Source organism: Oncorhynchus clarkii, chromosome 22 (genome assembly GCF_045791955.1).
Source record: "Oncorhynchus clarkii lewisi isolate Uvic-CL-2024 chromosome 22, UVic_Ocla_1.0, whole genome shotgun sequence".
NCBI classification, from domain to species: Eukaryota; Metazoa; Chordata; class Actinopteri; order Salmoniformes; family Salmonidae; genus Oncorhynchus; species Oncorhynchus clarkii.
This window is the reverse complement of record NC_092168.1, coordinates 15,674,315-15,701,445: the sequence shown is the minus strand read 5'-3', so window position 1 is coordinate 15,701,445 and position 27,131 is coordinate 15,674,315. Positions and strand designations below refer to the sequence as shown.

General features: G+C 44.5%; 1 protein-coding gene across 1 annotated transcript in view; it reads right to left on the bottom strand.

Moving 5' to 3' along the window:
- Positions 1-27,131, bottom strand: part of LOC139380471 (syntaxin binding protein 5L) — a 230,080-nt gene that overhangs the window by 21,270 nt on the left and 181,679 nt on the right. The window contains exons 12-23 of the mRNA XM_071123162.1: positions 26,173-26,320; positions 25,972-26,039; positions 25,583-25,623; positions 23,555-23,769; positions 23,200-23,351; positions 22,791-22,916; positions 20,843-20,994; positions 18,505-18,573; positions 16,663-16,728; positions 7,208-7,312; positions 4,245-4,298; positions 413-595 (exon numbers count right to left, since the gene is read on the bottom strand). Coding sequence (XP_070979263.1) covers positions 413-595; positions 4,245-4,298; positions 7,208-7,312; positions 16,663-16,728; positions 18,505-18,573; positions 20,843-20,994; positions 22,791-22,916; positions 23,200-23,351; positions 23,555-23,769; positions 25,583-25,623; positions 25,972-26,039; positions 26,173-26,320 — 1,379 coding nt within the window. The remainder of the gene's footprint in view (positions 1-412; positions 596-4,244; positions 4,299-7,207; positions 7,313-16,662; positions 16,729-18,504; positions 18,574-20,842; positions 20,995-22,790; positions 22,917-23,199; positions 23,352-23,554; positions 23,770-25,582; positions 25,624-25,971; positions 26,040-26,172; positions 26,321-27,131) is intronic.

The window sequence follows — 27,131 nt, the reverse complement described above, 5'->3', positions numbered from 1 at the left end:
TTTGACTTTATAGCTGTTCTCTTACAATTTTACATGTGACGAAACATGTTTTGAAGTGGTCAACTGTAATCATCTACCCTATCAATATAACACTCATCACAGAAAATGCTGAAGAGAAAAGTCCCACAGTATCCACCCTGCTATATGGTGACTAACCAGGAGGGACATAATACTGTAACATTCAATGTCAGTTATACTTCAGTAATACAGCATTCACCATTTTTTCTTCAGGATAGAAAAGTCAGAGAAGGCACAATCAAAATGAATGAGAAAACAGCAGATATCCCACCAACCACAACCCAACCAACCAACCTCTCACCCCCTACCTGTTGATGACTGGCAGACATGCACTTAGGATGGGAGGATGAAAAGGTTAGGAAGAGGGTTTAAGGGGAAGGGGACAAGCACACACCTTCTGTGTGGGAGGAAACAGGCAAAGAGATCTCCATGCAAGCGGCGGACTGGGCCTTGCGGAAGGGCGGTCGGCCAGGCCCTCTCCGGGTGAGCCGCGGGCCCTCGGGAACCCCTGTGATGCGAGGCTTCCCCACGGAGCAGGGCTGGGAGGTGGGACTAGTGCAATGTCCATTGACATGATCTGCAACAACGGCAAAGCATTAGCAAACGACTTAAGGAAAACAAAGCAGAGAGAGAGGGGAAAACGTCTATGGTAAAGAGAAAATGACAGAGGTAATGAGGTTAGAGTTAGAACGAGAGATCTAGTTAGAGAGATAGAGAGTTAGAGAGATGAAGAGAGGTAGAGTTACCTGACCACTGTGACTGACCCAAACTTAAGGAAAGCTTTGACTATGTACAGACTCCGTGAGCGTAGGCTTGCTATTGAGAAAGGCCGCCGTAGGCAGACATGGCTGTCAAGAGAAGACAGGCTTTGTGCTCACTGCCCACAAAATGAGGTGGAAACTGAGCTGCACTTCCTAACCTCCTGCCCAATGTATGACTATATTAGAGACACATATTTCCCTCAGATTACACAGATCCACAAAGAATTTGAAAACAAACACCAATTTTGATAAACTCCCATATCTACTGAGGGAAATTCCAAAGTGTGCCATCACAGCAGCAAGATTTGTGACCTGTTGCCACAAGAAAAGGGCAACCAGTGAAGAACACACACCATTGTAAATACAACCCATATTTGTGCTTATTTATTTTCCCTTGTGTACTTTAACCATTTGTTCATCATTACAACACTGTATATATTATGACATTTGTAATGTCTTTATTCTTTTGAAACTGCTGTATGTGTAATGTTTACTGTTAATTTTTATTGTTTATTTCACTTTAGGATATTATCTACCTCGCTTGCTTTGGCAATGTTAACACGTTTCCCATGCCAATACAGCCTCTTGAATTGAATTGAACTTGAGTTAGAGAGAGAGAGAGAGCGTTAAAGAGAGATAGTTAGATTTAGATGGAGACAGAGAGTTAGAGAGATAATTACAGAGAGATAGAGAGAGAAAGAGAGTGGAAAAGCAGTCAAAATATAGAGGGAGAAGCTTTTTTACTCAATCCATGCCAAGAAAATAAAAAAGATACAAAACAATATTGATTCAAATAAATAAATAGATTCACAGGTGATGGTAAAGTACATTCGGTCGGACCAGGCATTTTACAGGATCAGAGTCTTTCATCATCCCTTTGTTTTTGTCCTCAAGTGGCATTGAGAGAGTTTCACACTCAGTACCGAACTTTATTTTACTTTTGAGAGGTGCCAACGAAACTCAGGTAATACATTTTTGACCAGTAAGGTCCTCACCAGACTAGCATCAGGAGCGGTGCAGCACTTCAAACATTTAAGAAATCAGAGACCTTTGGGTGTATCAATATTTGAATAGAGTTGGTTGATACTGTAGGTATACAGTGTAGGTCCATGAAACAGCATACTGGACTGTCTGATGCCTCTGAGACAAGGTGGGTACATGTATGGTGCCTGCTCTGAATTGTGTATATTCATATTGATACGCGTGGGTGCCCACACTTGCTTGTGTGTGTGCGCATGCACGTGTGTGTGCGTAGATGCGCATGTGCGCGCGTGTGTGTGCCTGCTCTCTCCAATGGTATTTTCGAGCCAAAAACTCTATGTTAATGAGACACAATTTATTTTTTTTTGGGGGGGGGGGGATTCTATGGGCTTGGCGCCTATTCCGCAGCTCGTCAGCCTGTGGCTTCGTCAGCCAAACAGGGAAAGCTCTGCGCCGCCAAGAGACTAAGAATTAAGCAGCTGACGACGTCTGTGCCAGATGCAGACCACTCTGCCGCTTCCATGTCTTCACTGTCAAGTAAACACAACTTTGGCATTTTATTGACTGACAGCTCCCAGTGAGGTAGCACTCCACCAGCGCTACACTCCAGAGCAGAAATCAGTGTGTGTGACAGGGAGGCTTGTTGGGAGCAATCCTCGTTGAGTGAGAACTGCATTCAGAAAGTTGGCATTAGCCTGGGTGCCAGTCGGCTTCTGCTCGCTTGCCAACTCCTTCTAGAGATTGTCATGCAAAAACATGTTCGTTTTGACAGTGGAGTAGGCAAACTCACAAACAGATCTGGGACCAGGCTAAGTTGGCCTCGTGTTAACTACTGAATATGCCAGACAGGAATCTCTAGTGGGTTGTCTGTTTAGCTATGGTGATTTGAAGGAACACACACTCCTAACACCAAATCCCTTGTTAGGCCCATTGATGCAAATCTGGTTCACTTTCTAAGTGAGGATGAAAGACTCTGTGGTGCCACCCAGTCCGCGTGCACCTCCAGTCCAGTTTCACAGCAGGCTGTAGCAGGGCAATAGCGGGCTTGGAAACTGAGGATAGCTCTAGTGCCAATGAATGTGCTACATGACTACGCCATTGTGTGTCTGGCTAGCACTTATCATCATGGTTGGGTCTGCCAATCAGTGGTTTGTCCTGGCACAGTCTAAAGGAAACTGGTCCACATCAGAAAAAAAATGGCAGTCTACCCACCCCACCTACACACACTCACTCTCTTTTTCTCTCTTTCTCTCGCTCTAACGCACACACAGACACGGACACATACAGTACACACACACGTTCACGCACACACACACACACACACACGCAGGTTCAAGTAATTTAATCACATGAAACAGTCCCACTTTGTAGCAGCTGTATCCTTGACTAATGACAGACAGCTGCTCATATTATATTTGAACTAATTACATAGGTGCATTACTATGTTAACAGCCTAAACAGGGCACTGATCACGGTTGAAATATATTTTTGTTCCACTGCATTAATGTACAATTTAATTTGGACTGCTTGGAATAGTGCTTGAACCTTTTTTGATTAGCCTCCAATTGTTGTTCAACGCTTAAAAGGAGATACATTTCCCAATGAGGTAGGTGTATTTTTGCTATCAACTATCATCCTTTTCAGTTTTATTTCCTGTTAAATGATGGCTTGTTTACTCGACACGGTCTCACTCTAAAACTACAGCCACACATTTCAAACCTGTTGAAGGAAACAGTTGTCATTTCACAGATGTCATACTGTAGATATTGGCACATTAGTGTACTGTATATGAATTGAAGAGGCATATAGTAGAGGGATATAGTAGGACAGGACAGAGCAGAAGCATGAGCGAGAGAACCTGTGACTGCAAGGGGTGTAGGAGCTCAGGGGATGTACTGAGAAAGAGCGTGTCGCTACAGTCTACAGGAAATGCAGAATGGTCCAGCAACAATGGAGAAAGTCCCGGTGGAGAGACGAAAATGATCCAATCACGATGGAGCAAGGCTGTTTAGAGTTAGAGAATGGTCCAATCACAGTATAGAGCAAGGCTGTTTGGAGATAGAAAATGATCCAATCACGATGGAGCGAGGCTGTATAGAGAGACAGAGAAGGGTCCAATCTCAATAGAGCGAGAGTACATTTGGAAATGCATCTCCCAAAACGATATGGGCATGAGGTAAGAGCCACCTTTGGAAACACTTGCAAAATGTACGATAAACAAAAAAGCTTAAGACGGGTAAAAACACAGACATAGAAAGTCAAAGGAGAAGAACAGAACAGGCCATTCAGTCTCATCATGAGCTGGTCGAGTAGAAGAAGTGAGTGATAAGAAAATACTGCTGGTTGCGTGAAGAGGAAGCTACTTGATGTGAACAACATAAACAAAACAAATATAAAATGTATATCTGCGCACAACAGGACAAAAGAGGAAGTAAATTAATCAAATGAAACGAGGGTAAAACTGCTGGCTTTCGCCTACCGTACCAAGATCAGTCTTAAGATCTGTTGGCAGACTTAACTTTCTGCCGGGTCCCTTTACTGTAACAAAAGACATAGGAAAGAAAGGAGCAGTTAATGTTTCCAAACCAAAACCAAACCAAAATGGAAGCAAAAGTAAAAGCCAAACGATGCAGAAAACAAAAGATTAAACGAAACAAAAACTGAACAACGTAATTCAAAACGTGCAAAAGTGTGCAGTTGTCGCACATGGCAGGCAGATGCAGAGGCCATTCCCATCATGCTCCATGGTTTTCCCAGGCCAGTCCCAGTCAGAGAGTGTAGACACGGGAACAGTGAAAGCAGTTCTAGAAACAGGAACCGAGAAACCCGTTTTCGGGCAAGACTCCTTCCCAGTGTGTCTTCCAAGTCTTCCATTCTCTGGCCACTCAAAAGCAACTGATTTAAGTAGAGGTATTTTCTGATTGTTTGTTTAATTTATTTCTGTATGTTTCGGGTTGTCAGAGTTCCCTAAGGCCTGGGGGGTTTGGCATAAGAAACATAAATAAACTGGGAACTCAAATAAACACAAAACAGATTGGAAAGAAACAAACAAGTTCAACATTTTGCAAGCATTTTGCAGTATATACAGAACTGCAAAGGTACATGTTGAGAGACGGTCATTAATTTTTCCTCAGTCGATTCAAAGGACATACTATGAGGACACTGGTTTTGGTTGGTTAGATAATTATTCTGGTGTATGGGAAATGTGGGATGTTATAAGGATGGCAAATAAGAAACCACACACCAATCTTTGTAAAGTAATGTTTGGGGCAAGCTAGCAGATATTGGAAAGTACAGTTGTTTGATTGCAACATCTATAAGTGGAATCCAGAACATTTTAGCTTTGAAATTGAACAAACTCTTATGGGCCCCAAAATAATACTCTGCTTTACAGATAATAATTCAAGAGGCCAAAAGTCTGAATTCCACCATCTTTCATGGGCTTTGAGTAGGGGAAAAGTGGTGTGCTGAGGTAGAATTGAAGTAGGAGTCATTTTATGATAAATTGCCTTGTTGGGAGCATAGAATTTGAAAGGGATTTTGATGTAAATGAAATGTTCTCCTTGTGCGGTGCTTGTGACAAAATTGCTGTTGTATAGTGCCTGGCATCATTTAATTCTGAAATCAATAAAGTGTGTGCGTGTCTGTGTGTGTGGCCAGATGTTGCGGCCATGATGCGTGGCAGCAGAACTGTGTAGAAACACAGTTCTACCAATAGCACTGGTATTCACTATTCACAGGTGGAATTCTACACGCCATTTAACAGCTCATTTGCACCATGTTAGGACTCTGGGAATATGTTTGTTGGATAGAAGGATGTTTGAACTGAATAAAAAATGGGACTGTGCATTGTGCCAGTGATGCCTTTTAACAAATTACAGTATTTACATATTTGGGGACATCATTATGCTACATATCACCTGTTGCCCTACGAAAGGCCAGTTTGTCTTTCTCAGTTATGGAAAAATAGAAAAGTATGTTGTCTTGTTTATATTCCCTGATAACATCCAAATGCCATTTTAGGGTAAGTATTTAGGGAGTATTAATTGCTAGTGACATGGAGCATATTGCAACCATCAATGGCCACCAGATTACCGTCAATTGATTTCTTGTTAAACCATCAATGGCCACCAGAATACCGTCAATTGATTTCTTGTTAAACCATCAATGGCCACCAGAATACCGTCAATTGATCTCTTGTTAAACCATCAATGGCCACCAGAATACCGTCAATTGATCTCTTGTTAAACCATCAATGGCCACCAGAATACCGTCAATTGACAGCTAATCTCAATTGCAACCATTATTGGACACCTCTACCGCTCCCTAAAGCTGATGTCGGTGTTACCTTAGTCCTGCCTGTGACCAAAGTCTCTGAAGATACAGTATGTTCACCCTGTTGATGGGTATTATCAACGGAACCATTTAGTCCTACTTTTTGAGCAGATTAAGTGCAATTCATCGATTTGACAATCCTTCCGTACAACTGAAATAAAGTATTTTCTCATTTACCACGACAAATCTACTGTAGCAATTTACCCATGTGAATGGAAAATTAAAGTTGGTGTAGCCTACTCGTAATATTTTGACTTGATTCCAATTTATGTTATCCATTAAATCCAACTGTCTTTAAAATAAAAATGTCTGGTACGGTCATTTCTTATCAAAATCGGGGGTAAACTATTCCTGGTCTGTCCATTTTTGAAATGTGTAACTAAAAGTTAATCAGCCTGTCGGTTTCCGATGCTCCTGATAGGTCGATATTTCATTGGGGGCGGGAATAGAGAACCTAGACACAGCTGTCTGGTATCATCATGGAGTCCATGCAGTTAGACACATCACAGAGTGTTAGATGTTGTTATTATGTTAAAGAGGAGGTTGTGGGGGAGAAAAACCAAATAGACAAAGTTAGTGTTACAAAGGAATGAGAGTCAGAGTGCCTCCCAACAGGAAGGGCAAAGATGCATGGCCTTCCTCACAAGAACATGACAACAACAACAACAACAACAACAACATGGATGAATCACAGGAGCTGAAGAATTAGGAAGGAGTGTCTGACCTTGACTGACTCCTCCCGCTTTTCTCTGCAGCCTTCCTCAGTAGCACGGCTGATGAAGGATGCAAGGCCACAAGACCAGACTAGACCCAGCACAAAACACACATCGCCCCCTACAGCTGGGGCTGAGGCAATGCAACAACGCCGATAAGCTCTACATCTTCTGCTCACAGATGCATGGATCACAATGTTGAAAGTTGGAACAGACAAGCATAGGAACACACTCCATATGCTACCATGCAACGCCCCACACCCACAAACCCACCCACAAACCATCCTCCCTCCACCCTCCACCCTCCACCCCTCAGCCCACCCACCCACCCACGCACACTCCCCCAGCGATAGGACGTGAAAGGGACAGGTTTCCCTGGGCCGTGGTCCCTCCTCTTACCATTGTCCAGTAAGTAAAAGACTGGACTGCAGTGGCTGGCTCTCAGACTGGCCACAGGCTCAGGCATGGAGCGAGGGTCATAGTGAAGGGAGCTTGGGTAGGGAACTGGAATAGGAGATGCAACAGAACACACACTTTTCAGGAGGGAGAAAACAAAACAACATGGGTGAATTGAGATAAAGACAAGCAGGTACATAATAGCAGTTGATTCTGAAGATACCAATATAAACGTGTGCGATAAGGTCAAGGTAAGGCTACCATGCAAACACAACCACGACAACGAAAACAACGACTAATACTGCTACTACAACGACTACTATGTCGACAACTACTATCACGACTCACCATCACAAATCACTGCAACTCAGTGAAATGTTGTCATTGATGATACAGGTAAAGTAGCACCTGTTGTTAACATTTATGCTAGGACTTCCCCACAGCCGGTTGTCTAGTCCAGTCACACTCCGGTCAAAATAACCCAGCACCCTTCCAACAGAATTCAGGATGAGAGAGTGTTCTTGACGTATCGATTCCAGACTTGGCTAACAACATGTGTTTCCTTACTGTACTGTAAAATTTGCTCTCTAGCACCTCTGAAACTCATTTTCAAATTCTCGTTAGATTCCTTGTGACATCAGACTAAATGATGTTTCAAACTTGGTGTGCAGGTGTGTGGTGAACAGTAAGTACATTCAATCCCAGCCACTCTGCTCATTATAGGAGATAAGAACGGCCACATCCAGCCCAGGCAGGTGGCTTCAGCTCCCCGCTCTCCTTTAAGCTCCCCTTTAAACAGCCAGCCTGGGAGCTCAGGGACAGCACCATCACCTCTCCTCTCTTCTCCTGGATCCTCGCTTTGCCTCTAAATTTATCCTGCTTGGTCAGAGCCACTCTCTGGCATTGCCACTTATTTTGCCCAACCTCACGACTCGTGTCTCGCCCCAGACTACAGGATCTATACTACCATCAGCCACAGCAGCCATCGTGAGCAGAAACCCAGACACAACAAGAGATAGTAACAAAGTAAACAAACAACAACGGAAAGGAGGATATGGCTTCAAAGACGAACATGGGGCCAATTACGGGTCCTAACGGGGGGGGGGGGGAAGGAGGATGTTTCCCAGTGTGGAGAGGTGAGATGGAAGTAGGAAGGAGGGAGTGAGAGAGAGGAGAGTTGAGACGGGTGATGGTGGATAGTTAATAGGCTGCCCGCCGGGTCTGGGTTTGGCCAGTGGTGGTCACAGCAGGACTGGGGTGTCAGGGCAGGGGGACAGCCAGAGCCAGCCAGGCTCAGGTCACTAATCGCCTCAGAGCTGCTTGGGAGAATAACGACGACAGAATCTCGCCATGAGCCCTCTGCCTCAGGATGGAGACTCTGCCTTTCATCTGCCTGTCATCTGTCCATCTCTTCCTTCCTGCCTCTGATATCCTCTATGTTTCCCACCACTTTTTCTCCAGCCGTACCTGTGGCATTCTTTACACACGTCGTCATCGTTCCTTTTCTCTGCACCTTTGTAAACACCACACAGTCACACATCACATCCTCATCTCTCTTCCTACCCGATCTCCACCGGTCTCGCTATTCTCATCTCTGCAATCAATAAAAGGGATGGGACCAGATAATAGATAGGCTACCCTGACATATTCCACATAGCTATGCACATTGGTATTCATTCCTTCTAACGGCATACCACCAACACTGTATCCTCAGGAGACGTGTGGATACATGGCAGGGTCAGCCAGGTCTAAGATCCTATAGACCCAAGAGAAACTGCAGTCAGGGCGAGAGAGATAGCGATGGAAAGATCGAGAGAGAGGGACTGGGAGGGAGCGGGAGAAGGAGCGGGGGGAGAGAAAGAGAGAGAGAGAGAAAGATGGAAAGAGAGAACGCTAGAGAGAGAGAAAGAGAGGCAGAGAGAGAGAGAGGGAGGAAGAGAAAGAGAGCCTTGTGCAAGGCCTTACATTTACTGGTCCTACTTCCTCCGAATCAGAAGCCATGTTCATTCATAATGCAGACGCTTATGGCAAATTGATTTCCAAAAGCATACGTCTCCAAACAGGGAAAACATATTTTTTTATGGACTCATTAAATATTCACAACAACATGCTCCGGAGTGTAGATTCGCCTCTGGAAATAAGTGTGTAAATAACGGGCAGAAAAGATGACGTCAGGAAAAACAAACGAGGCCTCATCAATCCCTGTCGGGGGAAAAGTCGGTGGGAAAAGTTTTTCTTCAGAATGGCTGTGCTTTCACAAACATCCCACACTCCTTTCCTCCACACCCCCCACACCACCCCCTCCCTCCTCCTCCATCATTCTCTTTTTTCCCCGAATTCTTTCCATTTCCCAAACGCCACAAAGCATTTCAAGTTATTCACGCTCCACTGACAGGTTTGAGAGTTCAAGTGGATTCTTGCTTCCTGCAAAATAAGATGCTGGTTAAATAGCTGTCTGCTTGAGTACATGCCAATTGACACTTCTTTCTCCGTCCCCTGTCGGCGCGTCAGCACTAAGTGACCCGCGCAGACAGAGCAACGTGTGGCGCGCTCCTAAGAGGAACACATCAAACACAGTGACATCACCGTAACAGACATTACGGGGCTTGGTTGACACCATTAATCAGCCCCCTTCCATACATTCCGTTATAGATTTAATGTCTGGGGCCTGGTGAGAACATTATTTATAGGTTATGATGGCTCTGTCTGGCAAAGTGATGATTCAAATACTAAGCAAATATTTACACAGAAGAAGAACATGTGTCTAAACTTAAGTTGCTGAGAATCTGCTATCTTAGGCTATGTAAAAAAAATATATTAAAAAAATGTACGCAAACACACTCAGACACATGTATGTACACATACTCCCAGTGAAATAAAGATGGCCTTACATCAAGTATAAAGCAAGGCTGTATGGAAACCAAAGCCTAGAGAACACAGCAGGTCTAACAGCACGGCTGGCAATGTATTCCTATCACACACACATTAGTCCAACAGCAGTATCCCTCCCTCCCTCCCTCCCTCCCTCCCTCCCTCCCTCCCTCCCTCCCTCCCTCCCTCCCTCCCTCCCTCCCTCCCTCCCCAGCAGCTGCAGGCAACCGCTCAATGTTTGCTATCCTCCTTTTTCAGTGTGAAAAAGACAAATATTAAACATTTAGCCCCAGCTCCTTCTCAATGCTCATTCTCAGGCACAGCTGGTTTGGTCTGAGCAGAGAGAGGAGAAAGGGAGGGGAGAGGAGGGGAGTGATAAAGAGGAGGAGAAGGGCAGTGGGAAAAAATGTAACGCTGTCAAACACACACACACACACACACACACACACACAGAGAAGCCAATTCTCTGATGCACCAGAACAGTCTGGTGCATCTGGCCTGGAGCAAACTCCCTTACTGGCCGACCTACTCGCTCTAACACATCCATCTAGCAAACCTGCAGGCCACTGCTCTCTCTAATTATCTCTCTCTCTCTTTCAAATTATTTATATATATATATATATATATATAAATAATTTGAAAGAGAGAGAGAGGTATATATATATATATAGAGCCTTGTGAGAGAGCCTTATATATATATATATATATATATATATATATATATATATATATATATATATATACATACATACACACACACACCGAGTATACAAAAGCTCTTTCCATGATAGACTGACCAGGTGATAGCCATGATCCCTTATTGATGTCATTTGTTAAATCCACTTTAATCAGTGTAGATGAAGGAGAGGAGACAAGTTAAAGAACGATTTTTAAGCCTTGAGACAATTAAGACGTGGATTGTGAGTTCAGTGGGTGAATGGGATATACAAAAAATATAAGTGCTTTTGAACGAGGCATGGTAGTAGACGCCAGGCGCACCGGTTTGTGTCAAGAACTGCAGTGCTGATGGGTTTTTCACGCTCAACAGTTTCCTTTGTGTAACAAGAATGGTCTACCACCCAAAGGACATCCAGCCAACTTGACACAACTTTGGGTATTTGGCATTGTATTAGGATCCCCATTAGCTGTTGCGAAAGCAGCAGCTACTCTTCCTGGGGTCCACACAAAACAAAACAACAAGAACAGCTCAAAAACAGAACTACCTAATTTCCCCTCAACTTCAGACACTCTCTAGCGCTTGGAGAATTTCATCACTTCGAGCTCAACATTTAAGTGGACTGGAAAATAATTGTACGTTTCCTGTTCTCCACTCATTACCTGTATTAACTGCACCTGTTTGAACTCGTTAGCTGTATAAAAGACACCTGTCCACACACTCAATCAAACAGACTACAACCTCTTCACAATGGCCAAGACCAGAGAGCTGTGTAAGGACATCAGGGATAAAATTGTAGACCGGCACAAGGGTGGGATGGGCTACAGGACAATAGGCAAGCAGCTTGGTGAGAAGGCAACAACAGTTGGCGCAATTATTAGAAAATGGAAGAAGTTCAAGATGACGGTCTGGGGCTCCATGCAAGATCTCACCTCGTGGAGCATCGATGATCATGAGGAAGGTGAGGGATCAGCCCAGAACTACACGGCAGGACCTGGTCAATGACCTGAAGAGAGCTGGGACCACAGTCTCAAAGAAAACCATTAGTAACACACTACGCCGTCATGGATTAAAATCCTGCAGCGCACTCAAGGGCCCCCTGCTCAAGCCAGCGCATGTCCAGCCCCGTCTGAAGTTTGCCAATGACCATCTGGATGATCCAGAGGAGGAATGGGAGAAGGTCATGTGGTCTGATGAGACAAAAATAGAGCTTTTTGGTCTAAACTCCACTCGCCGTGTTTGGAGGAAGAAGAAGGATGAGTACAACCCCAAGAACACCATCCCAACCATAAAGCATGGAGGTGGAAACATCATTCTTTGGGGATGCTTTTCTGCAAAGGGGAAAGGACGACTGCACCGTATTGAGGGGAGGATGGATGGGGCTATGTATCGCGAGATCTTGGCCAACAACCTCCTACCCTCAGTAAGAGCATTGAAGATGGGTCGTGGCTGGGTCTTCCAGCATGACACCGACCCGAAACACACAGCCAGGGCAACTACGGAGTGGCTCCGTAAGAAGCATCCCAAGGTCCTGGAGTGGCCTAGCCAGTCTCCAGACCTGAACCCAATAGAAAATCTTTGGTGGGAGCTGAAAGTCCGTATTGCCCAGTGACAGCCCCAAAACCTGTTAGGATCTGGAGAAGGTCTGTATTAAGGAGTGGGCCAAAATCCCTGCTGCAGTGTGTGCAAACCTGGTCAAGAACTACAGGTTTCTACTACTACTAGGTTTCTGTACCAAATATTAAGTTCTGCTTTTCTGATGTATCAAATACTTATGTCATGCAATAAAATGCAAATTAATTACTTAAAAATCATACAATGTGATTTTCTGGATTTTTGTTTTAGATTCCGTCTCTCACAGTTGAAGTGTACCTATGATAGAAATTACAGACGTCTACATGCTTTGTAAGTAGGAAAACCTGCAAAATCGGCAGTGTATCAAATACTTGTTCTCCCCACTGTATAAACTCAGCAAAAAAAGATACGTCCCTTTTTCAGGACCCTGTCTTTCAAAGATAATTCGTAAAAATCTAAATAACTTCACAGATCTTCATTGTAAAGAGTTTAAACATTGTTTCACATGCTTGTTCAATGAACCATAAACAATTAATGAACATGCACTAACAGGTTACAGACGGTAGGCAATTAAGATCACAGTTATGAAAACATAGGACACTAAAGAGGCCTTTCTACTGACTCTGTAAAACACCAAACGAAAGATGCCCAGGGTCCCTGCTCATCTGTGTGAACGTGCCTTAGGCATGCTGCAAGGAGGCATGAGGACTGCAGATGTGGCCAGGGCAATGAATTGCAATGTCCGTACTGTGAGACGCCTAAGACAGAGCTACAGGGAGACAGGACAGACAGCTGATCGTCCTCGCAGTGGCAGACCACGTGTAACAACACCTGCACAGGATCGGTACATCAAAACATCACACCTGCGGGACAGGTACAGGATGGCAACAACAACTGCCTGAGTTACACCAGGAATGCACAATCCCTCCATCAGTGCTCAGACTGTCCGCAATAGGCTGAGGGACTGAGGGCTAGTAGGCCTGTTGTAAGGCAGGTCCTCACCAGACATCACCGGCAACAATGTCGCCTATGGGCACAAACCCTGATGATTGATTGATTTGGAGGTGGAGGGTCTGTCATGGTCTGGGGCGGTATGTCACAGCATCATTGGACTGAGCTTGTTGTCATTGCAGTGTGTGTTACAGGGAAGACATCCTCTTCTCTCATGTGGTACCCTTCCTGCAGACTCAACCTACAATGACCCTCCAGCATGACAATGCCACCAGCCATACTAGTCGTTCTGTGCGTGATTTCCTACAAGACAGGAATGTCAGTGTTCTGCCATGGCCAGCAAAGAGCCTGGATCTCAATTTTGACCCCCCCCCCCCTTGTTCAGGGACACATTATTCAATTTCTGTTAGCCACATGTCTGTGGCACTTGTTCAGTTTATGTCTCAGTTGTTGAATCTTGTTATGTTCATACAAACATTTACACATGTTACGTTTTCTGATAATAAACGCAGTTGACAGTGAAATGACGTTTCTTTTATTGTGTAAAAGAATCGCTGTTTATTGTAAAATTCGACCGAGCGAAAGATCACACATCATTTAACATACAACTTCTTCCCTAAATTATTCATACTCCTCTATATGTTAGTATTAAACTGGTATCTACTCAAAACATGACAGTAATCTGTAAAACAAACAATGAGACATTATTTGGTTTCAACAATGAAGAAGATGTTGGTGAAGAACTATTTTTAAGCGTCTACAGGAGGGCGCACCGGGCTACGCAATGATAAGTTGACGGGCAAGTATTTTTTTTTTACCGGGAGGCTAGCCAACTAGTCAACTACCTAGAAACACTTCAGATACAAGGTTGGTGTCTCTTAAAAAAAAAGAATGGTGAAAAATGGTGAAAAAGGTGGTGTTAGTCTACTGTGCCACCAGGAGGGAGCTAGCATGCCATGTTTTTAACTCATACAATGCTGTTCATTTGAACCTATTCAAATCAAAAACATTTCAAAGGAAAAAAGCACTCATTAACCTTTTCCCTGTGAGTTCCAAATATCTCAAACAGTTTTTTATTTATTTATTCGCGTGACTGTTCCAAAATGGGATTGTTACTCAACAGGACAGTTAACCCGCCTAGCACGCAAACCAAGGCACGCTGCCTGCTAATTATCTACTGGCTATGTTTCAACTTGTCATTTTTCAAATGATTTTCTAACAAGTTTTATTTTCAAACAGTTTGAATTGAGGTGTGTTCCGAAATCCTCATTAATTCACATTAGAATTAGCCCATTTCACCGTTGTGGACAATTTATGTTTGAGGCTTTACTGAGCCAGACAAACTTCTCCCTTCGAGGACAGCCCAGGCACTTCCCCAGTGATTCCCCAGATCAAGTATCCAGACATTTGCCCATCTCTAGTCAGAACAGGCACAAACCTTTTTCCTACAGCACATTTTCTGGCTGCCCCTCATTGACTTTATTGTTGTTTCCTTTACAAATAATAACTTTGGACATGTGTGGGCGTTCCTATCAAAGTACGGGCTTATTTTCTGCATATGGTGTTGTCATTTCTACTGTAGCATTCTTTATGTATGGAGCATAATGTATTTACTGTTTTATTCACGTTTTCAAGTACTGGTGACAAATCATGCATTCCGATTCTTGCATAGATTATAATGGACACATATGTCAAATAATTTTGTGAAGGTTGCACGGATTATAATTAGCAAAGTAATAATAATGCAAAGCTATTTCCCAGATACTTGTGGTGCCATGTTTGTTGGCATCATACAATGCATTCTGGTTGTCACATAAGTGTCTGTCAGACCAAAGATGTTATAACAAAACGAGGTGAAGGGAAGGTGCACACTGGTTTTTGGGGCAACCGGGAACTTTATGGTGCAACTGGGAAGTTTCAGGTCGGAAAATTGGAACTCAAGAAAATTGACAGAATTCCCGAGTTCGAATTTCGAGTTAGATGACCATTCAAATCAATTTTTCCACAGTCAGAGTTTTTTTTTCTGAGTTCCCAGTTGTCTTGAACACACTAAAGTCGGAAGTCTGAGAGTTCCAAATTCCTAGTTCCCAGTTGTTTTGAACGCGGCATCAGATTGTAACTAAGGTACCTCAGGCTTGCCAGCTCTAATTTCCCTTTCCAGGTTTTTAAAAAATGTTTTTATGTTAGCTTAGAAACTTCTCCTGTGTTTGCCCCCATTTATTGATAAATCCTACATCATAGTAATATTTCCTGCATCATATCCCCCGATAATATCTTCCCCCATTTCTACCCCCCATAGACTTGAAAACCCTCCACACATAAAAAAAAAAAACCATACAATTATTTCATCCATATCTGGCAACCCTTCGCGTTACAGTTAGGCTAGGCAGCAGGCTTGTATGTGGGGTGATGCTCTGTGAGAATATAACGTTTAATTTGCTTTGTGATTTGTCAAAAACTGTAAACGACTTGTCAAGTAATGTGCTCCGGTTCTGGTATACACTGTAACAAGTACATTGAAGATTTGTAATATGCTGAAAAGTTGCCAAACAAAGTTTGCACAGCCATCTTTGACTTAGACATTTATTTGCTTCTTATAGTGAGTGGCCTTCTAGGATTAGGGAGTTTTTGCTTGTCATACATAAACAAACATGGCTGCCATCATAAAGAATTTAGCGGCTGTTAGCTTAGCTGTTAAGTTGCTAACTTATGTTTGTTTTTTGTTTTTGTCAGCACCACCTGATATTTAGACTGGTTTATGTCTGGTTGAGGATGTGGTCCGTCTGATGCTTGGATGATGAAGGTCACATTTACCTTTTATTTCCCATCAGTACTAAACATTGTTTAGATGCTTTTCAGACAACAAGGCTGTTTAGAGGCGTTTGCTGCATCATACGTTCTGTTGCTACTGTCCCAATCACATATTTGCGTTGCGATGCTGCAGGGACCACTGAACAACGATCACAAATATGTGATCGCACGCGTCAAAGGGTTAAATCTCCTGACCATGCTCCAAAGCAATGCAACTATCCTTTCCAAGGACGTTGTGGTAAGGGTTTACCATAGAATGCTAAATAACCACACTCTCACCAAGCTCTAAGAAACATATGGTTTGTTATGTGCTAGCTGGGAACACTTTAAGAAGTATCCTTCCAGGTTGATATGTTAATACAGTTACCATTCACTTCAAGTTAAAGTGATGCCCCAAAGGTAAAGTGTCCATTCCCCAGTGACAGGTACAGAGTCCATACCCTGAGGCTAGGTTCTTGCTGAAACCGACCGGCATCCCAGTGCGACCTTCAGCTTTGATCAGATGTAACAATCCTGTGAAGTGAGTTGGGTGGAGAGAGAGAGTGTGTGTGTGTGTGTGTGTGTGTGGCGTTACCTGAGGTGGGTGACTTGCTTTTCTCCATGTCCATGGATACCTGGTTATCGGAGAGTTCTGTAAGGCCTGTCGCAGCCAATCAGATTCCAACAGGATGAGGAGGAGGAGGAGAACGTGGGATAGAGAGAGACTCTTCAGTCATGGTCATATAAAGAAAGCATGGTGATATAACAGACAGTTGACAGTGCCGTAACAGCATCTGTTGCCATGGAGACACAACATACAGTCATCAGTAGCATAACGTTGTCCGTTGCTGAGGCGGACCACTCTGATCCTGACGCAACACACAAGATTCAGGAAGTTTTCCCCCCATACATGATGATCATTTATACCACAGCATTGTTTAATACAGGATTCTGATTGGCTAGAAAGGCATTCTATAGCGTGCGTCAATTTCAGATATATAGAAATTGGACACCTCTGAAGTAGTCCCATCTTCCGTTTCTTTACTTATACCGTGGTCTACAGAGGTCACACAGCTCAATATGGCTTTACTTATACAGTGGTCTGCAGAGGCAACACAGCTCAATATAGCTTTACATATACCGTGGTCTGCAGAGGCCACACAGCTCAATATAGCTATAGCTAAAAGTTCAACGTGAATAATTTCCGTCTGTGTTGAAGCTCAGGATCAGCTTAGTTCACTACCAGCATGTATGGCAATGAACACCACAGGACATGAGGCCTGCACTGCAGAGTTTGGCTGAGTATTCAGCCCTAGGCCTGTAATGTCAGCGCATCAGATATGACCCAACTCAATCATTTTCATTGTTTGCTCTTCAATGAATCACATTGATTTTCTAAAGCCATTTTTACATCAGCACTTGTCACAAAGTACTTTACAGATACCCAGCCTATAACCCCAAAGAGCAAGCAATGCAGAGGCAGATGCACAGTGGCCAGGAAAAACTCCTTATGATGCAGGAACCTAGGAAGAATCTTAGAGAGGAACCAGGCTTAGAGGGGTTGGGCCTACATTGCCCTATGATTGACATCTGAACGTTGAAGTAATGACAAATGTATTTAAACATACTGTATGCAGCACAAGCCTCATTCAAACAGATACACACAGATGATAAAGAGACAAAGACCTCGTCGCAGCGCGATCAAGTTGATCTTAAAGCTAGTAAAAACCAAAAATCTCATGTGAAATCTAAACTGGAGTCTTTTACCGAAACTTTCAGTTGAATGTCTTGAAATGTGGAAAATGTGCACTGTTCTAACTGAGTAACTGTGCTGGGACAAAACTCAGATGTAGTGTTTTAATACATTTATGACTCTGATCAACCATAGGGAAACGAAAGCCTGAAATGTTTCATTTGAAGTAATTAATCAAATGAATGCTTGGTTCTTGAAGTTGTGAAATAAAACAAAGTCAATTTTGATTCAATGTCTCAAATCATTTATTAATAAAAATAAAAACTTTTACTCGGCTAGTCCACATAGTAGTTATATGATGTCTGGATGTCTATGTCATGATTGAACGTTTACTCACGCAAATCTCTGTGCTGCATTTACAATGTATACAGTGTCATGGCTTTTTGACATTTAGTCACTTCATAAAAGGGGACCCTTGGCAAAAGGACATACTATATTGACATAACTGGAATATGATTAAATAATTCATAGGTTTTGATAAAGCACTGGCATTTGATTCAATAATGGCTGTGCCACTGGGATTTGTTTCAGAGCTGTTTCAGAAACAATCAATGTCATTCCAATCATCTCTCCAGTACGTCCCCTTGCCATAATCCTCTTGCGTCTCTGTTCCCTTGGTCCCTTCTTCCCTTGTCCCCTTGTCTCCCTCCCCAGTCTCCTTGCCTTGAGGATGGCCTGACTTACTCTGATAGGACGTACGGATCCTTTTCTTTGAATCTGAATAAAAGTGAGACAGGCCACGCATGCAAAAGTCTGCAGGCAGGCCCACATGCCCACACCAGCAGCCACAGTCACCAAAAGAGAGGGATGAGGAGGAGGGAGAGAGAGAAGAACACAAAGGCCCAGAGTGAAAAATAAAGTGAAGGCAAGCAGCAACCCAGTTAGTGTAAAGGAGAACAGAGCAACCCAGGTTCCAACCCCAAACAGTAACTGATCCTACTTATCACAAAATGAAAAAGCATTGTACAGGAATAGACAGAAACCTAGTAGTGTGGGGGAAAATAAGGACAAACCCAGTCCACCTTCCCAATGTCCAATTAGCATTACTTGTGCAACTTGCTGATTGGGCAAAGTTGATGTACAATTGTATTTCTGGAAAAGCATTGTTTATCAATTGGAATTGAGTGTAAGAAAAGTGCAATACTGCAATAAAACCAACACTAAAACGTCTACTTATGTGAGATGAAAACACATATAGTCCTATTCACATAGACATGTGGTACGGACAACAGCTAAAGGACATCATACTCAGTGTTTGCATGTTTTTATTCTCTTAACCTTTATTTGACTATGCAGATAAGCAACGTGAACGTGAGTCAAGCTGGCCATTACTGAAAAGGAGAAAAGTAGCAACTTCAGGGGCGAGAGCAGCCCTTTCTACCCCTCTCTTTTCTCTCTTCTAAAAGAGACTGATTGATCTGACTAAGGCTACCCTGGGAGACTTCACTGAAGCAGAGAATAGTCCCATCGCTCTATAAAAGCTCTTGCGCAACACCAAAGGAGAGAAGGACTCAAAGCCCAGAGTCATCCTCCTCCTACCTCCACCGCTGCCAAACAAAGTCCTGAATACATGGAAGGCTTCTTCAGGTATACTTGTGGGAGTTTTCACAAGATAAAAAAGCCTTTCCAAGAGCGCGAGGAGGGTTTAAAATGTACATTAAACTGTCCTTCAGGAAAACAATACAAAGGTTATGCCTCCGAAGTTATTCTCAACCTTTTCTCTACTTTTAAGTTCTTGTGGGTTTTCCTCAGAAAATGCACCGACGGCCAGGGCACTGCATCTGTGTCTGTCTGTGGGTCTGCAGGCATGTGCATACGCATGTGTGTGTAGTGGGAGGGTGGAGGGGGCTGGGAGGAGTGATGTAGTCACAGGGTGTACCGGCACCGGTCCAGATTAGTAGTACTCAGAAGGGTGTCAGTCTCAGGAAAGCTTCTGTGACTTATCTTAGAGTAGTGCTGAAGCCGGACTAACAGAAAGAACCACAACATGCACATGATGCTCCCGCGGAATGCAGCCTGTCGCATGCACCTCACGTGGCTGTTTGTGAACAGTTGTGTGTGTTTTTTTTTTATTTTTTTTTTATTTTGCACATGTACTGTATGCATGTCTGTACTGTAGGGATACAGAGAGGTTAGGAAAAGAGACAGGAACGAGAAGGAATGGACAGATAAGATAGAGAGACAGAATTGGAGACTAAGGTCGTAACGAATGCAAAAGAAAAGGTGTGTGAGAGAGAGAGACAGACAGAGACAGAGAGCGAGAGAGAATTCTTGATACAGTGCATTCGGAAAGTTTGCCTTTTGGCAAACTCCATGCGGGCTGTCATGTGCCTTTTACTGAGGAGTGGCTTCCGTCTGGCCACTCTACCATAAAGGCCTGATTGGTGGAGGGCTGCAGAGATGGTTGTCCTTTTGGAAGGTTCTCCCATCTCCACAGAGGAACTCTGGAGCTCTGTCAGAGTGACCATTGGGTTCTTGGTCACTTCCCTGACCAATCCTGTCTCGGAGCTCTACGGACAATTCCTTCTACCTCATGGCTTGGTTTTTCCTCTGACATGCACTGTCAACTGTGGGACCTTCTATAGACAGGTGTTTGACTTTCCAAATCATGTCCAATCAATTGAATTTACCACAGGTGGACTCCAATCAACTGATTGGAGAAACATCTCAAGGATGATCAATGGAAACAGGGTGCAACTGAGCTCCATTTCGAGTCTCATAGCAAAGAGTCTGAATAGTTAAGTAAATAAGCTATTCCTGTTTTTGTTTTTTTATACATTTGCAAACATGTCTAAAAACCTGTTTTGCTTCGTCATTATGGGGTATTCTGTGTCGATTGCCAAGAAAAAAAAAATATTTGATCAATTTTAGAACAAGGCAGTAAGGTAACAAGATGTTGAAAAAGTCAAGGGGTCTGCATACTTCCCGAATGCACTGTATGTCTGTGTGCGCAAACATACCAATACATGTGTTTATGTTAATGTGCATATGAGTTTGTATGTATGTGTGGGTGTTCCCCTACCTGAGGTGGACTGTCTGTTCTTGCGTGGGGAGCGTGTGAGTCGTTGGTAGGGGTCTGCGGCTCCGTACAGGTCCAGTGTGCCCATACACATCAGGATCGTCTTCTGAAGGAAGTCCACCACCGTTAGACCATTACAGTTCCCAAACGCTAGGCTGACACACACACACACACACACACACACACACACACACACACACACACACACACACACACACACACACACACACACACACACACACACACACACACACACACAGAGGAGAAGAGAGTGAGAACCAGCCACTACCTAGTTAGTGTGAAACTGAAGGGAGAAAACGGTTCGAGATTCGAAACCCATAGCCTGAAGAATAATTCCTATCTATAGTATAATACAATTTACCAGAAGCTCGTCTGTTCAGGAAACACACAAAAAAAATATGAGGCATCTTTTCCCATACATACATTATTCAGAGATCACAGAATCAGAGATTACATCAGGGATTCTTACACATGGAATCACTTAAAATGGAAAGTGGTACGTTTCCCCCACAATTTCCTGTATTGTGGCAACAACATCCCTGTGTACTGAGAAGCATGATGACCAGCATACCAATACTACATTGCCAATCAACAGCATGCCTGAAATACTGTAGGAAGACTTATAATAATACTTCGGCGGGTGCTTATATTTGTCCCATTTCACACATGTACAAGTGTGTATTAATACACATGTGGATTGGATATCTTCTTTTTGCATATCCCAACTCAGAGAGTGGGTTCACGGCCAGGCTCTGCCATTATCAAAGGGGACCCTGGAGCAATTAGGGTTAAGTGCCTTGCTCAAGGGCACTTCGCCAGACTTTTCACCTTGTTGGCGCAGGGACTCAAACCAGCAACCGAAAGCCCAATGTTCTAACTGCTAGACTACCTGTCATTCTAGTTCCAGAAAACAACTTCAGCATGCGACCAACGTTACAATGTCCACACTAGAACCAACATCACTTGGAATCCGGCTCAATATATTGCTTCTAAATACCACTGTAACATATCCCCAGGGTGTGTGTGTTGAGTGTAGGCCTAAAAGCGCCTGGGGAAGACACACGGAAGAGATGACTCAAACACACTTGAAAATGTTAATAGCTTCTCAGGGGTTAGTGACCTTTTCCGTGTATTCCCCCAGTAATGTAGACTCTTTTGTTTTTAAAGAGCTGCGAATTTATCGGATTTTTCGACCAACTCTGCCATTCAGAACAGAAGTTTGTAAATGGCCTTGAGGCTGTCTATTGATTAACTGTAGAGAAAAAGCAAACAAATATTCTCTCCTCTGTCAAAGCAGGTTATCTTCCCAGCAAACCATACAAGCTGCATTTTCTACCTTTTAATCATGTTTTACTGATTACCGTTTCCCTCTGCTACACTTGAATCATAGATGGGAACTGAGTGTTATGAAAAATGTATCCGGGTGAGGCAGAAAAATAACATTAATTTCATGCTGTGTATTTAGGCGAATACTTTATTCCATTTATTAGAAAATAGTAGCTGGGCTGATGAATAAAACAGTGTTTTGCTTGAGAGGTGGAAAATGAGAAGGATATGATGTGAATCACTTTGAAGACAAAAGAAGCCTGACAACAATCAAGAGGCGCAGCTCAGACAGAGAGAGAGAGAGACAAAGAGGGAGAGAGGAGGTAAGAGAGAGGGAAATACGGGGAGATAGAGAGAGTGTGGGGGGGGGGGGTGTAAAAAAAAATATGGATTGTGTGATACAGATAGACAAAGAGAAAGAAAGACAGAGAGCGATAGAGGGAAAGGGAAGGCGGGAACATGAAAGAGCAGGGAACAGACATGGAGTGGAGGGGGGAGAGATGAAGCGAGAGCTGGAGAAAGAGAGTGAGAGATGGATGGTGTGAGCGTGGAAGTGAAAGGTAGTCAGGGCACTGAGACACATAGAGAGTACAAGGTCACTCACAGGCCGTAGGCAGAGTTGATGTCCAGGCTGGTGATCTGCTGGGGGGGCTCTCCATCCACCCACTGCAGCTGCACCACCATCTCAGCCTGGTACCCCGGGGGCATCCGCACTGGACGACTCTTCACCCTGACATACAGAGCAGGACGGGGAGGGAGAGGATGGAGGGAAAGGGGGAGGGAGGAGGGGAGAACGGGAGAGGTAGAGATAGAAAGAGAGTTGAAGGAGATTGTTAAGAGCGAGGGGAGCTTGAGAGTTAGAAGGAGAAAGGGAGAGATTGGACGTGTGATGCATATCGATTCACTCGTCCGGACGCTGTTGTTCAATATATCGTCTGCATTTTCTTAGGAACTCTGCGTAAATCGGGTTTTTCAGGTGGAGCCAGTTGAGGTGGCTGACAGGAGTGACTCACTTGAGGCAGGGGAGGCTGTCCTGTGTGCCACTGCCAGGGCTACCGGGCGGCTGGGGGGAGTGGGAACTGGGGTCCGAGAAACACGGGTTGTTCTCTGCCTCTGACGGGGAGATGACGTCCTCTGAATCAAACTGCAGGCGCACCTCTAGTGACTGTCAAACACATGCACACACACATAGATGCAGAGATTTGCTGGGACTGATATAGCAAGCATACTCACTGGCATACCTCACAAAACAAGTAAACTAACCCTCAAGCCCTGTATACGTTAAAATCAGGTGTTCTGGTGGTAAAACAACTGTGGAATGTGAAATAACTTGGGAAGCGGGTTTGGAAACATCTCTCATCCACTCACCACTATCTGCGTGTTGGCGTCGTGTTTGCTGAACCGGTAGAGGATGACGTGGGCAGAAATGCCCACCACACAGAAGAGACGGCTATGTGGGCACCAGCTGACCATCTGAACGGCGTAGGGGTCCTCCTCTACCAGCTCGCCCGCCCGACCCTCTCCTGCCTTGGGCTTCTCAAACACCTTGGACGTCTTCAGCTTGTACAGCATCTGCAGTGTAACTGGTCACACAAGACAGGGAGGTATATAGATTGCGTTCCAAATGGCACACTATTCCCTTTGTAGTGCACTACTTTTGACCAGGGCCTAAAGGGAATAGGGTTTACAGTATATGTAAAAATCCAAATAACCTCACAGATCTTCATTGTAAAGGGTTTAAACACTGTTTCCCATGCTTGCTCAATGAACCATAAACAATTAATGAACATGTACCTATGGAACAGTCGTTAAGACACTTACAACTTAGACGGTAGGCAATTAAGGTCACAGTTATGAAAACGTAGGACACTAAGAGGCCTTTCTACTGACTCTGAAAAACACCAAAAGAAAGATGCCCAGGGTCCCTGCTCATCTGCGTGAACATGCCTTAGGCATGCTGCAAGGAGGCATGAGGACTGCAGCTGTGGCCAGGGCAATAAATTGCCATGTCCGTACTGTGAGACGCCTACGACAGCGCTACAGGGAGACAGGACGGACAGCTGATCGCCCTCGCAGTGGCAGACCACGTGTAACAACACCTGCACAGGATCGGTACATCAAAACATCACACCTGCGGGGCAGGGACAGGATGGCAACAACCCACCGTCACTGGACCAGACGGGACTGGCAAAAAGTGCTCTTCTCTGACGAGTCGCGGTTTTGTCTCACCAGGGGTGATGGTCGGATTTGCGTTTATCGTCGAAGGAATGAGCGTTACACTGAGGCCTGTACTCTGGAGTGTGATCGATTTGGAGGTGGAGGGTCCGTCATTGTCTGGGGCGGTGTGTCAAAGCATCATCAGACTGAGCTTGTTGTCATTGCAACAATCTCAACGCTGTGTGTTACAGGGAAGACAACCTCCTCCCTCATGTGGTACTCTTCCTCCAGGCTCATCCTGACATGAACCTCCAGCATGACAATGCCACCAGCCATACTGCTCGTCCTGTGTGTGATTTCCAGCAAGACAGCAAGTCAGTATTCTGCCATGTCAGTATTCTGCCATTCTGCCATGGCCAGCAAAGACCCCGGATCTCAATCCCATCGAGCACATCTGGGACCTGTTGGATTGGAGGGTGAGGGCTAGGGCCATTCCCCCCAGAAATGTCTGGGAACTTGCAGGTGCCTTGGTGGAAGAGTGGGATAACATCTCACAGCAATAACTGGCAAATCTGGTGCCGTCCATGAGGAGATGCGCTGCAGTACTTAATGCAGCTGGTGGCCACACCAGGTACTGACTGATACTTTTCATTTTGACCCCCCTTTGTTCAGGGACACATTATTCCATTTCTGTTAGTCACATGTCTGTGGCACTTGTTCAGTTTATGTCTCAGTTGTTGAATCTTGTTATGTTCATACAAATATTTACACATGTTAAGTTTTCTGAAAATAAACGCAGTTGACAGTGAGAGGACGTTTATAAATGGATGAATTTAGTTATTATGGGGCGACGAATAGCCTAGCGGTAATAGCATTGGGCCAGTAACCGAAAGGTTGCTCGTTCGAAATTCCTGCGCGGACTAGGTGAAAAATCTGCCGATCTGTCCTTGAGCAAGGCACTTAACCCTATTTGCGCCAGGGTCGCTGTCAATAGTGGCTGATACCTGGCCATGACCCACACTCTCCGAGGGTGTCTCAGGGGTGTCGGAAAGGCAAACAAAAATACACCTCCACTTCACACTTGTGCAGGTCACCCATACGCGAAACAGGACAAGAGTAAGCACCGCCTACTTGACTTGACTTTACTCTACTACCACCACGTTATGTAATCGTACACGACAGGTGTTAGAGATTATTGCCGACATTCAGAATAAGAAAGGGCGGAGGGAGAGAACTTACTAGCAGAGGCGTCCCAAAACTTTACGGTTCCGTCTGCGTGTCTGCAGAAAGGATCAAAGACAGGGAAAAATGTCAAGAGCACAGTCCGTTTCTAAAACTGTAGCAGAATTAAACATTCCCGCTCTAATGCTTTTACTGATGATAAACACCAGAGGAGTAGAGGAAAACTTTACTACATCCTGTCCGAATAAATAGAACCAGTGACTCAATGTTTGTTCACACCTACTGGGAACAGATGTCAATTCTACGCTTATTCCACATTGGTTCCAGGTCCTTTCATTGAAATGACGTGGAAACGACGTTGTTTCAACGAGTGTGTGCGCAGTGGCCAAGCTTTAAATAAAAATAAAAAAAGTCTCCATCCAACAGCATGGAACCCACTGACTTACCCTGTGACGATGATCTCTGGGTAGGTCTGTGAGCCTAGTGTCCATGTGCCACCGCTCACTGGCCACTCCTGTCATCAATTAAACAGGTGGTCATGGATTGTAAGAAACAGCAGGTCATGAACTGAAAAATGCAGGACGTAATTGAGTTTTTTTTTTTTTTTTGCTTCGGCCATCTTGTCTGACCTATGACCTGTAGCGTACCTTGTGGCTGTAGCCAGTCTTCTTCTGCTTGGCCCCTATGGAGTAGAGGATGGGGATGATGTCAGGAGGGCACTCAGCGAAGTAAGCCGTACAGGTGACAGGAGACTCGTGGATGTCCATCGGGTAGGGGTTCTCAAAGATGGGGAAGCTGCAGAAGGAAGAGGGAACTGTTATAGCGTGCATGTAGAGTTCTCACCAGGGAGACGTGGACGTCTGTGACTGCTACAGAACGTCATCACCAAAATATCTAAATAGCAAAGAAGCAAAAGGTACACTGCTCTGAGTATTGCAGTTCATGTACACTGCGTGGACAAAACCTTGCTGATATTGAGTTGACCTCAGAACAGCCTCAAGTGGTTGCGGCGTGGACTCTACAAGGTGTCGAAAGCGTTCCACAGGGATGCTGGCCCCATGTTGACTCCAACACTTCCCACAGTTGTGTCAAGTTGGCTGGATGTCCTTTGGGTGTTACTTTAGACCACTCTTGACACACACGGGAAACTGTTGAGCGTGGAAAACCCAGCAGCGTTGCAGCTATCCCTCTAGTGGTGTGGGGGCTGTGCTTTGGCAAAGTGGGTGGGGTTATATCCTTCCTGTTTGGCCCTGTCCGGGGGTGTCCTCGGATGGGGCCACAGTGTCTCCTGATCCCTCCTGTCTAAGCCTCCAGTATTTATGCTGCAGTAGTTTCTGTGTCGGGGGGCTAGGGTCAGTTTGTTATATCTGGAGTACTTCTCCTGTCCTATTCGGTGTCCTGTGTGAATTTAAGTGTGCTCTCTCTAATTCTCTCTTTCTCTCTTTCTTTCTCTCTCTCGGAGGACCTGAGCCCTAGGACCATGCCTCAGGACTACCTGACATGATGACTCCTTGCTGTCCCCAGTCCACCTGGCCGTGCTGCTACTCCAGTTTCAACTGTTCTGCCTTATTATTATTGGACCATGCTGGTCATTTATGAACATTTG